At 40.2% G+C, this 12,106-nt stretch overlaps 1 protein-coding gene across 2 annotated transcripts; it reads left to right on the top strand.

Annotated features, from left to right (window-relative positions):
- Positions 1-47: 47 nt before the first annotated feature.
- LOC110065485 (uncharacterized) lies at positions 48-9,523 on the top strand. Of its 2 annotated transcripts, none has more exons than XM_020772634.2 (7): positions 48-248; positions 708-1,995; positions 2,609-2,718; positions 4,723-4,918; positions 6,067-6,251; positions 6,667-6,741; positions 7,272-9,523. In XM_020772634.2, exons 2-7 carry the CDS (start codon positions 753-755, stop codon positions 8,586-8,588), a joined length of 3,126 nt encoding a protein of 1,041 aa, XP_020628293.2. In that variant the 5' UTR covers positions 48-248; positions 708-752; the 3' UTR covers positions 8,589-9,523. The 2 variants fall into 2 exon arrangements, with proteins under 2 accessions (XP_020628293.2, XP_020628292.2); XM_020772633.2 differs by having other exon boundaries at positions 49-305.
- The last annotated feature ends 2,583 nt before the right edge of the window (positions 9,524-12,106 follow it).

The following is a 12,106-nucleotide window of genomic DNA, read 5'->3' as shown; positions in this document are numbered from 1 at the left end:
TAGGCTCGGGAGATGCCACTCGAACCAAATTTGCTACCACAGTTTGAGCTTCCGATTAGTAGAGGCAATTTCAGCATCATTTAATTCAATTGAATATTAATAGGACGAGTTTATTTTATTTCGTGTATGTTTAAAAGTTTAATCATTCAATTTTGTGGTACTTTTCTACCCAACGTCACCATAGTTAGTCAACACCCTTCTCGGTAGACCTGGAGAAGAGGGGAGCATGAGGCGGCTGAAGAGAGCAAGTGAGTGAGAAGCGTGTGGAAAACAACGAATTATTCTCCTTTTAGTTTAGGATCAAGGTAGAACCCTTCTTTACTGCATTTTAAAGATGTTGCGATGCTATTTGCAACAGATTTCTTTGAACTTTATCACTGTAGCTCTGAAACAGTGTTGAGCATGTGCTGTAAGTTTTCCATGCATTCTGCTCAATAACAGTCATAGCACAGATTTTAGTTTCTAGAAACAGTGCGCATTCAGTTGCCAGACGTCAAAAATTGGTTCCAAGAATGTTGTAATGTATAGAGAGTGTTTGAAAAGAGAGGATAAGCTTAGGCAAACGATTAAAGGTTCTGGAATAATTACAGATGTTTTTGTTTGAAGATGAAGTGCTTTAGTCCGTTAAGAATTTCACTGATGATTGGGGAAAATGCACACGTTTGTGGATTAAGTGTAAAGCTTAAATAATTTTATTTTTGCTCCAGTACTTGACAGATTCATTGTTTGGAGACTTTCAGCACCTTAAAAAGATGGACAGACGACAACCGTTTGGCAATCAACTGACTGGTTTGAACCTTTTGCAATTGCCTGTGGCTGGAAATGACTTGGGGAATCCCCGACAGTTCCTGGAGAATCTGGGGCGATTACGAATGCCACAAGTGCAAGGAACACAAAACATGAATCGGGAGCTGTATCGCCAAGACAGCCGAGGAGAGAGAAATAGGCAATTCCCTGATAACTATTATGATAGAGAGCAAAAGTTAATGTTATCTAGTGATTGTGGACAGAGGTCATTGAGGGAAGCTGCTGAAAGTCGTAACTTCGATAGGGGAGATTATCATCATGAGGATCGAGGCAGCATTCATGGACTTATGGATAAAGAAATTTCTCTACGCTCTTTATTTCCTGAGATGGAGTCTTCAAGGCACAGTGAAAGGCGTGGAAGAGAGGAGTTTGACAGAGGAAATTATCTTGCTTCAAAAAATATCTCACAATCATTTGAAAAAAACAAAGGTCTGAAACTTAGTGTAATTGAGAGCAAGTATGGCAGGAGAGACAACACAGCTATACCTTGGTATGCACAGCTACGTCCAAACTGCTACCTGTTGCCTCCATCAGATGATACAGATGTACTGCCATTGGGCGTCAGGCAACCTGGATGCCGCTCAATTTCCATAGGTGGCCTACCCATGCTGGCTGATGAATTCATTGTTAGGGAGGTATTCAATGTTTGTGGACCCATAGAGAAAATCACGTTCAAAAGTGCTCGAAACAATATCAAAGCTAGGACTTGGCAAGTAAGATTTTCCAAACACGATTCTGTCGAGAAAGCAGTTAAATTTAATGGGCACATCTTGGTCATTGGGGATGGAAGCGACAGAAAAAACAAAATCAGTCGCTTCTATGTTAATTATGACCAAGAAACAAATGATGACAACAATTTGAAAAATAACACAACAATGAACACACAAAAGCCAGGCCAGAAGGAGGAAGACAGGAATTTGAATTTGATGTATTATAATCGTCAGAATGCATTCCAAATTCTGGATCTCCTTCGTCATGACACCTCTATAGTTCAGTCATTGGAGACGATGGCTCATTGGTTTGAAAGGGGTGAATGTAATCGTTCTACAGTGAATGTTTTCCACTCAATGCTCAACACCACCCACAGTTTTGTCAAGCGGTTGATCATCAAACGGAAGGAACACGAGGAACAAGTAGAGAAACAAAAGAAACAGGCCATGGAACAAGCAAATGAAATCAAACAGCAATGTAAGTTACCTCTTAATTTAACCTGACCTAGTTTTCCATTATTTCTAAGTAACTCACCAAGTTATATCACATAATATTTTCTTATGAAATTATAATCATAGACATGTCATTAGTTGTGAGGTCATTTTGTGTGAAATTATGTAACAAGATTGTTGTATATGGTCTTGAAAGTATTTCAGAGCAGTACGTCAGAGCACTGCTCTAGAAAAGGGAAACAAAGTTGAAGAAGAAAATTTTCAGCCCACGTTTACTTTTTTGTGTGGAAGTAGATTGCATGTTGGCATAAGCAATAACATCCACATTTGGATTGGCAGATGTATCATTGCCATGGAAATTGCAGTTGATCTCACCAGCCTCAGATCTATGTTTTGAGCCAAACATTTTGCTCTCAAGAAGTAAGTTTTCTTAAGGAAATTGCAGACCACAGTTTGAGTTTCTAGAGGAATTGTGGAGGATGGGGGGTGGGGTGGGGAAAGGCAGGTTCAAACCAGATAAGGGGTATGGATATTTCCTGGAACAACTCAGTGTAGCATTTGACATTTGGTGTCAATTATTCTCTTGTCTAGTTGGGCAAACTGATTATTTATTAATGGTAAACTAATATTTTGTTCAGGTGATGCTGTATGGAAAGTATTTGAGGCAGCAACTAAGAAGAAGGCTTGGGACATTTTTACTAAGGCACAAAGAAAAACCATTTCCCAGTGGCACACTGTAATCAAAAATGTGAGTAACACATTACCATATCAGCATTATTTATTCAGAAAAACAGAGGCACCCCAGAATAAATGCACCATGTCATGGCAAAAAATATTACAGTAATGGACACTCAACAATGTTTTGAACATTGTATTTCGTGGCCATACACCTTATTCCAAAATGGCGGCTGTCACAAGTTTGCACGTGGAACTGATATTTTCATTTGCTGTGTTCACGTTACTTGTTTCTGATCCCTTCGCCACAATTTTTTTAAGGTTTTTTTACGGCCTGCAAGTGATGTGAGATAATCACAGGTTTTAAAGTGTCTTGAGCAAACCCTTGTACGATCAGTCACTCCTAACTCTTTGCCAATATCTCTCCATATGGCAACTATCCATTTTCTGACCAGCTCTCTGTCTTCGGGGATCTTATGGAAAGATATTTTAACACCATCCTTTTCGTAAACCTATATCGTACACCCAGGAACACAACAGTTTTGAGGCATATTTCGAGTATCATGCCACAAATATTACTGTAACTATGTAAACATTGAGTCGCAGCCCTTGATGCCTTGCTCTCATGCTACTTGACCCAGATCGTCTGAGACAGCTGCCATTTTGGAATAAGGTGTATAGAATCAGAGTCATGAAAAGTATCAACAATTGGCATCAAAAGGTTAGCTTTTCCAAGAGATGTCAAGCCCTCAATCTATAGTCGACAAAAAATGTACAAAAAGTGTGAGGTGTTGATGGCTCAAGTGTCCTCAGTGTATTGAGTGTCACTCACCCTTGAACAGCAGTATATTGCTTATTTGAAATGCTTGAACTTAAAGAGTGTCACTGTTTTGAAGAGGCTCAGAGATTTTGACATTGACATTTCAAACCAAGTTTTGGTTGTTGTTGCAATTGTTTTTGGATAAAAGTGTGTCAAAATGACTTTTTAGTAAGAACCCTTGAAAAAGCACGCTATGACAAATTTGTAAAAAATGTATGTGCTACAGTACTTTTTGTGATTGAATGATGTATATAGTTAGGGTTAAGGTTAGTTGCAGAACATGATTTACTTACACTAAGAAACCATGTTATGTTTTCCATTTGTCTCTTCATGAATGATGGAATGTGGTAACATGATGTAGTCTGACAGTCTTGTTCTAGAGATTTCATCTTGTAGCCATAAAATTTTAACATTCACTAGCCCCTCCACTATCAATACTTGCTCCCAATCATCATCAGCGTCTTGAGTATCTTACCTCAAACAATTGCAAGGTTGCATACTTGGGCTCTTGTTGCATTCAAGATGCTCAATGGGTTGAGAACTCCTCTTTGAATGTCGAGATTCTCTCTAAATGTCTCAGTGAAGAGCTCACATCAAAACAAAAGTAAACAGATGCAAAAATTACTGTGTAAATAACTTTGATAACATCGGACAATGGTGGACAGTAACAAGAACAACTCCTCATCTTTGGCATCATTTGACCTTTATCCCAGCCATAAGCCCAAGTGGTGTGTGACAAAAACATGTTCCACTTTTTTTTATTTCACTCAGCCAGTGGAAAATAACCCTTAAATGACCTCTAATCTCGTGAATAATTAAAGGAACAAGAAAGAGCTAAAATAGATGCATGATAAAAACAACTAGCAAAAAAAGCCCTGAAAGCATTTACTTGTGGACTCCCTGACATAAAACCTCAGATCAGGAAGCCCTCACACACCATCTATCTGCATATACCCGATGTGGAAAATGTGAATTTTGATCACAAATTTAACACTTTTCAAGATACACAGTCTTTGTATTTCATAACCCATCGTGGTTAGTATTAGTTACAGTTCGTTCTAAACTCCAGTAATGTGGTAGGTTGCAGCAGGCTTGCCGTTTACGCCACCACTTTCTGCTCTCAGTATCCCCTCTTCAAATCCTACCCCCCAAAAAAGATCCATTGGTGATAAGTTGGCATTTCAAGGAAACTGGATGGATTCAAAGGTAAGGAGTTCACAGCAGTTCTCACTGATGTCATTGTGTGCCATTTCCCAGGAAATCAGATCAGCCCAAGAGGCTGAGATCCAGAATCGTGAGGAGGTAGGTATGGACTTGGATGATGAGGTGCCAAACCTCGGCGGGCTGATTGAGCAGCCAGCACTGCAAATGGCAGAAGAAAAACCACCTGAACAAGAGGAAAGTTTGCAACCTTCGAAGGCCAAGAAACCACGTTGTGATGCTCAGGCTCCAGGTAACAGTATAAGGTTGCCATGCAGTGTGCAATGATTTGTTATGAATTCGCGGCTAAGTAGGGAAAGTTGCAGAGAGAATTGTATTCAGTGTGCATCTTTACTTAATGTCTCTCCAGGTAAGATTTCCCATAACCTGAGTGCAGACATCTAAACTTGTTATTTGCCGATAGAGCATATTGACATTCAGAGACTAGATAGTTGTGTGATAGTTAAGTAGTCCACTGATGCACTGTAGCTGCCAACACTTTATTATCAGGACAAAGCTTCTTGCCCATGGACCTCGCTTGAGGTGAGGCCCTCTGGGCTCTGGTTCTTACATCCCCATCTCTCAGTCAATCTTCTCATAGCTGTTAGGTTCATTGAACAAGGCTTTGGACACACTCCTTTTGTATCTACTCATATCAACTTGATGGAAAGCCTGGGATCATCTTATGGGACCTCCATATGTTTTTTTGTGGTACATACCCATTGTTAAAGCCATATGGTTGTAGAAGTCTTTTTAACCTGCTGAATGTGTAACCAAGAATGTCTTCCAGAGGATGATGTCCGTACACAAAAAACTCCCTGTTTCTTCAGCACCACCTGCTGCTTCGAGTCTGCTTCTGTGTGTTGTTCAATTTTCTTTGGTTTTCTTTGATTATTCTGAGTAATCTTTCCTTGATTATCACAGATCACTTTCATGGTTATCATGCCCTTGCATGATGGGTCCAGTACGTCAGTGCCAACTTTAACTCAAAGTTTGCTTTTCCTGTTCCACCCAAGAATTGTTTGACATAAAAATGGCTTATTTGCCCTGGTTATTTCATTGATCTCAAAACAAGTCAGGGTCATGAGCCAGGTGCTCTTGCTGTAGACCTAATCACAAATGTCTCTAACTGGTTTTCAGTATTTGTTTGTGGAGGCTTATTATTTGGCTCATCCTCTACCATTCAAGTGTCTTAAGTTTGAAAGAGCCACTTTGGGATGTGTTTCACTCCTTTGAATTTAAAATTATGTTAAAACTCATGGCCTGGACATGCCTTCTATCTTTTTTCCACAATATTGTTCCCAGGGTAAAAGAAGCAAAATTATGAAAGTCGGGATATCACCTTTAAAGTAGAATCTACATCTGTTTTAATTTTAATTGTTTATTTTACTTATCTTGCAGAATCTGATGCAGACCCCACTGATGCTCTCAGGTTAGAGAATGAGAAGTTGCGTACTCAAGTTGAAAGCTTCAAGGGAATTGCTGAGCAAAACACCAACCTAATGTGGTCCATGCAAAGCTACCAGTACCAAGCTGATGTGGCTAGACAACAGTATGGTGAAAGGTTGAAAGAGAAAGATCAAGAGGTACAATGCTGTATTTCAGTCTCATGTGTAGAACCTGATGCTGTTCTCATTGGTTGCTTAAGAGAAACATGGTAGTCTAATTTTAAGTTAATAGAATTGAATTTTGGGTTGAAGTATTGCCACGTTTTCTCTAGGCAAGGTGACCTGCGATAGATTAGCATCTCGTACTGAGCAGCAGCAACACTCCTGGCTGACTCCTGGTTGCTTCTTATTACAGAAAGTGGAGTTAAACTCCTCTGTTGATATCTTATGATTTAGTGGTGGTGCATCAAGGAAATACCTCTCCTAAATTAGGAGTTACTGGAGACCTTGATCACTATTGAGGTTCAGATGTATAGAAGGAGATAAACTATACTATATTCACTTCATTGTTTTCACTGACTTATTCATTGTTCATTCTTTTTACCGCTATCAGATCATTCGCCTGCAGCAAGCTGTACAGTACATAAAGCAGAACATAAAAGATACAAAGCTACTCTCTGATCTAGAGGTAAGCATAGGAAAAAGCTGTAATTGCAATCATCCCTCTATACGTTTGAGATAAATACCATGTTACTTTAAAACAAGGTAATTTACAATACTACCGAGTCAGATTATATTCACCATAGATAGACGGCAAGTATCACTACAGATCTGAACATACATTTTGTACAATGTATTCAACCTCGTGAGAACTCTCTAAAGGAGTTTAGAATGTTGTTGGAGCCCTGTGTTGGTCAAAAAGCAATATCAGAATCACATTGTTGAATAGCCTACCCTTGCCTAGTCACCATTTTCCACATAAATGTCATCCTGCAACCAGCAGTTTGTTTGCTACATGTAGCTAGCAGTGATCAACGCTTTTACTCAAAGTACGTCTAATGCCTTCGTCAATAGTCCTTGGACACGAGTTCCCCTTAATAACTTCTTACCTGTTGTATAACTTTTAAGGACGCTTTTGCATACACCTTTGCCACCCTTGCTAACGGGCCCAGAGGCCACTTTCATAGCAGAAAACTGAACTCTTCTCTTTGATTACAGACTTTAACATCCGACCAACCGTCGGAACTACAAATTGTGGTCGAGTTAAGCAATGATCATCAAACGGCAACAGATGAAGTAGCAATAAAACATGAAAATGTTACGAAAAATGATGCAGAAGAGATAAAGGAGGAAATTATGGAAGATGATGATAGCAGGAAAGTTGAGCAAAATGCAGAAAACCATAATGAAGTTGGTAAAGAAGAGAGTGGCGAGCAACTTGGTGAAAAAGAAGCAGACAGCGGAGACGTAAGCTGCAAAAGACATAGTTCTCTACTGAGTCAAACTGAGCATCAGGTGAAGGTTGAAGATGATGATTTCCAGAGTGAAGGTGTTCCTATTCAGAATGAAAACTTTGAATTAACAGAAAAGGCCGCTGAAGAGAGCAACGCACTTGGAACTGCAGTGAAAGAAGATGAGAAGCCAACCGAAGTAAAAGGGGCACCTGATGAAGAAGACGAGCCACCAGAAGACGGAGTGAGGTCAGAGGGCGGAGGAGACAAGCCCGTGGAAGGAGAGAAGCTAGAAGAAGAGGATGCAATGGAAGAAGAGAACCCAGCAGAGGAGGAGGAGAACGATGAAGAGGAAGGATGTGGGAGATTTGTACAAATAGATGACGAACAGTTTGAAGTTATTGACGACATGGATGAGGACAGCGAAGATGATTATAAAGAAGCAGTCACTCACACTCCTGTCAATGAAAGTGTTGAGCAAATGCACGAGCAACTTGCAGGCAGAGATGATTATAAAGAAGTGGCTGATTACAAACCTTTGAATGAAAGTGAGGAACAAGCGAGCGAGCAGTTTTCAGGCAAAGATGATTATAAAGAAGTGGCTGATCACAAACCTTTGAATGAAAATGATGAACAAGCGAACGAACAATCTCCAGGCAAAGATGATTATAAAGAAGTGGCTGATCACAAACCTTTGATAGAACATGACAGGCAAGTGACCGAGCAGCTCCCTGCTGATTGGTCAGTTTATCAGCAAGATTACAATGCTCAGTATCAAAATTGGCTGTCAGCTGGAATGGCCAGTTATGGGCCCATGGAGCTTGGACCCTCTCTTGTCCGCCTCTCTGGCGAGGAACTTGTGCTGGTTGGCATAATTTGTTCCTACCTGCAGCTGTGCCCTTCTGGTGCCACAAGTGGAGAGATACGAGACCATTTGTCCCGGCAGTTCAAGGAACGCCGGAAAGACGTAGTGGAGAGACTGCTGTCCAGTTTGCCTGTTGTGTTCAGGACAGGCGAATCAAGTGGCAACACCAAGTGGAAGTTTTGTGGATTTGACATGTTTCAGTCAAAGAGTGAGCGCTAAATGTTTTTATTACTACTGTGTTGTTGATGAAATTGTTGCTCCTAGTCGGTGGTGAAACTTAAGTCACTATGCTATCGCGTGTAAAATGTTGTGTCAGCGTATCAAGACACATTTTCAGTATTAGTTTAGACATCGGTGCACATTTTGTTTCACTCGTAAGGTTTACTGGTAAACGAAACATTGTATGTAAGGAAATATGCTGCAATTTTTAACGCATATATCGTAAACAAACTGTTTAGCAAGTTGCCAGTGTAAAATTCCTTATAAATTCGTCCGCATATTTTAAACGAACTTTGACATTTAGAACAGAAACGCACGCACTTCTCAGTGTCCCAAAAGGCTCTAGGGATCCAGAGCCCAAGTTCAGCCTAGACTGAAAAAGTCGGGTTCCAGGGTTTTTTCAAAGAGAGAAATAGCTTGCGAAGCGGGCGATTTATGTGGGATTTTTCAGTAGGCTTTTGTGGCGCGAAAAGAGCGGCGAAGGGGAAGACGCGAGAAGAATGTTGTCGAAACCGCCAGTTCCGCAGGCTAAAAGACAAACGCCTGGAGTTTGTTTTCCGAAGTAAGACAGTCAGTGCTTTAGACTGATAGGCCTGGGACCCTGGCTTATTACACGGGGCAAAAGAACGTACTAACTTTTGGAAATGTGTGATATTTTCCTCCGATGCATACATCATATTCATCTTCCTCTTAAGAAAAAGATCTTCAAGATCGTAGCGATTGGAACACTGTCCTCTTACTGTTTCGTAAGAGGAAAACTAAATGTCGTATTACGAAAGTTTCACTGAGTTCTTTACGTGTGAGTTAGCTTTGTAACGAACGTTGGATGTCACGCCAAAATTCATTAGGTTAGCGCTGTTGAAATATGAGTAGATTGTATTAAACTGTACACTATACCATGATAAACTTGCCGTCAATAAACTTTAGAAAGGCTCTTTGCTGTCTTGTTTTCGATGTCACTTGCACCTACGCATGTTAGAAAGTCAAAAGGTCTAAAAGTGTGGTTAATTTACTTTTGGAGAATCTGTAGTACTTAGTAGTTCAATTATTTCAGCATGTCGCCAGGAGCATGCTGTTGACGTCTTGCAGTGATTTGGTGTGATGTTGGCTGAATTTACCACGTTTATTGAAATGTCGCGATACCACAACAGGGATTTAAGTACCGTCGGTTATTCTTATTAAAGTGAAAATATATGTGTTATTTACCGGTAGGGAGGTCCGTATGGTGAAAAACTGTGACCGAGGGCGTTTTCAAGCCCTCGGTCACAGTTTTTCACTACACGGACCAACCATAGCCGGGAAATAACTTATTTATTTTTCCTCTCTCTCAAATCACTTTTATAACTGTTGACCTTTTCCACAGATACATCGCGCGCGGGTTACCGCGACCAAGCGCAGAGATGGGAAAATCCGGACCGCGCTCAGAACAATTAGAATGCAGGATTCGTTACTGTGCCCTCTAGGAAAAATAAATTGTATAGATTTACGAGAGAGAGCGATGGATTGTTCAAATATAAAGTGGAATAATTCTATTGCTCAAAACATGTCTGTTGGACTAGAGACTTGTTGGTAAATTGCAAAATGGCAGCCGTCGCACTGAAGTAAAAGGAAACCAAATTCATGTATGAATGGTGCAACATCAAGCGCAATCCACTAAAGCATACAAACCCTCGGGTAACTCGAAGTTGACATTCAACAGAGCCTGCAGGACCGAAAACCAGCTGCAATAAGAAAGAAAACATTTCTACCAGGTATGGTAGAACAGATGAACACAAATCACGGAAGAAAACAAATCACGATATTGTGACTACGCTCTTTAGGTTCAAACTTCAAGCTAGGGTAATTGGCACGAATTAAGATCTTCCTTTATCACAGTTAAAATTTATCCTTGTACTTGTTCGTGGTCAACCGCCATATCACCGAAAAATGATGATAGATGTGTTTCAATCTGACGCTAGGGAGAAGCAATATTCTCATGATGGTTGGACTCACATAGTCCACCCAAAGCTTATCCGTTGAGAGGGGGATTGAAAAAGGGGCACTTTTTATTATCCGGGGGGAGGGTGTACAAGCTTGTTACCGGAAATAAATTTTGTGTTTAAAAATGTTCGAGTTCATATTTGGAAGAGATTGTGCGTATCAAAGCTTAGGAGCGGACAGAAGTTTGAAAGTTTCATAAACTTCTTGTGCTCTCTAAACATATATGCATGTGAGGCATAGTTCCAGGTGTGTGGATTGTCATCGGAAGGCTTTGGGGGCCTTATTTTCTGGAAGGGTTATCATGTATAGTGCAAGATTGTACGAATTTCTTTGTGCTTTTGCATCGATTTATCCTCCAACTGATCCGGCATGAGTAGATCTTGCCTCTACTAGTTCCTTAACAAGGTAAAAAGCCCAGCCATGCAGGCTATTATTGCTCTCAGGGTGTACAAGACACCTGTTGATGTAAAATGAATACGATTTTCAGTGTAGAAAAGTAGGCGTCGATTTTATTATTTAGTAATCTATAAGCGAGTTATAAAAGCAAATGTAAGGCACATTTAGCGAATACTAAATTAAAGTGTTTTTTTTAATAGTGCACGAACTCTGCTCGATGAACGTGTTTCGCTGTATGGTGTTAATCATCTTAGTTGACGTCTCAGGAAACAGCAGTTGACTGGTTCAAATGGACACGTCTGCATGAGTTGTGATTTGGTAAATTTCGAGTCATTTTGTTTATTGTTTTTTTCCAGGTTCATTGGTTTTCGTGTGTGATTGACGGCAGCCAAAACGCAATCGTTAGCTAAGTTTGGCATGTGATTAAAAGCGCAGCAAATTTGGCTCCAGGCAAGATGTATCAAACATATTTGAGATGTTGGTGACGTTATGTGTGTAAGAAATCCAGGATACTACAAATCCGTCTTGTATTACCACGCAACTAACTTAGTCCAGGTGCGCATTCCGTTGGTTGGCGAGTGGCGCGAAAAACGGCCAGGGAAAAATAGGGGAGGAGCTCAGTGAGGTGAAAAAGCGACAAATGAATCTTGTAAGCCGTTGAAGTCGTCTAGACCTAGCATCCCCATTTTGCTCTTCTGAGACAATCGACGGTTATGTTACGAGGCCTCTGCAGGTTGTCTATCGGTGGAAAATGTAAAAAATGATCACGGTTTTCTCTCTGTCGATCTCGCCTCCCGTATTTTCCCTCTCGCCGTTTTTCGGAGTGCTCCCTATTTAACGAACTCCTTGACCAGGTTACAACCCAGCAGAAGCAGCAATGTTAATTGAAACTATATATATTACAAATAAACTTACTCTGAATTTAAGCATTATATACAAACATAGATATATCATTTATGTGTTGATCAAACCGAAACTTAAAGTTCACGAAGTATTGGAATTGATGGTGCATTAGACCATTGGGCACTTTTCTCACACAAATTCTTATAATAAAAATTTCACAACTGGAGAAATTCGGCAATGAACGATGTTTAACGATTGATTATAATATATACAAAGTAACTGGAAGTTAAAGTTTCGAA

The sequence above is a fragment of the Orbicella faveolata genome, unplaced genomic scaffold (genome assembly GCF_042242905.1).
Source record: "Orbicella faveolata isolate gen_17 unplaced genomic scaffold, um_ofav_v1 contig_25, whole genome shotgun sequence".
In the NCBI taxonomy this organism is placed as follows: domain Eukaryota; kingdom Metazoa; phylum Cnidaria; class Anthozoa; order Scleractinia; family Merulinidae; genus Orbicella; species Orbicella faveolata.
Note: the sequence above shows the minus strand (reverse complement) of the source record. Positions and strands in the feature narration are given on the sequence as shown.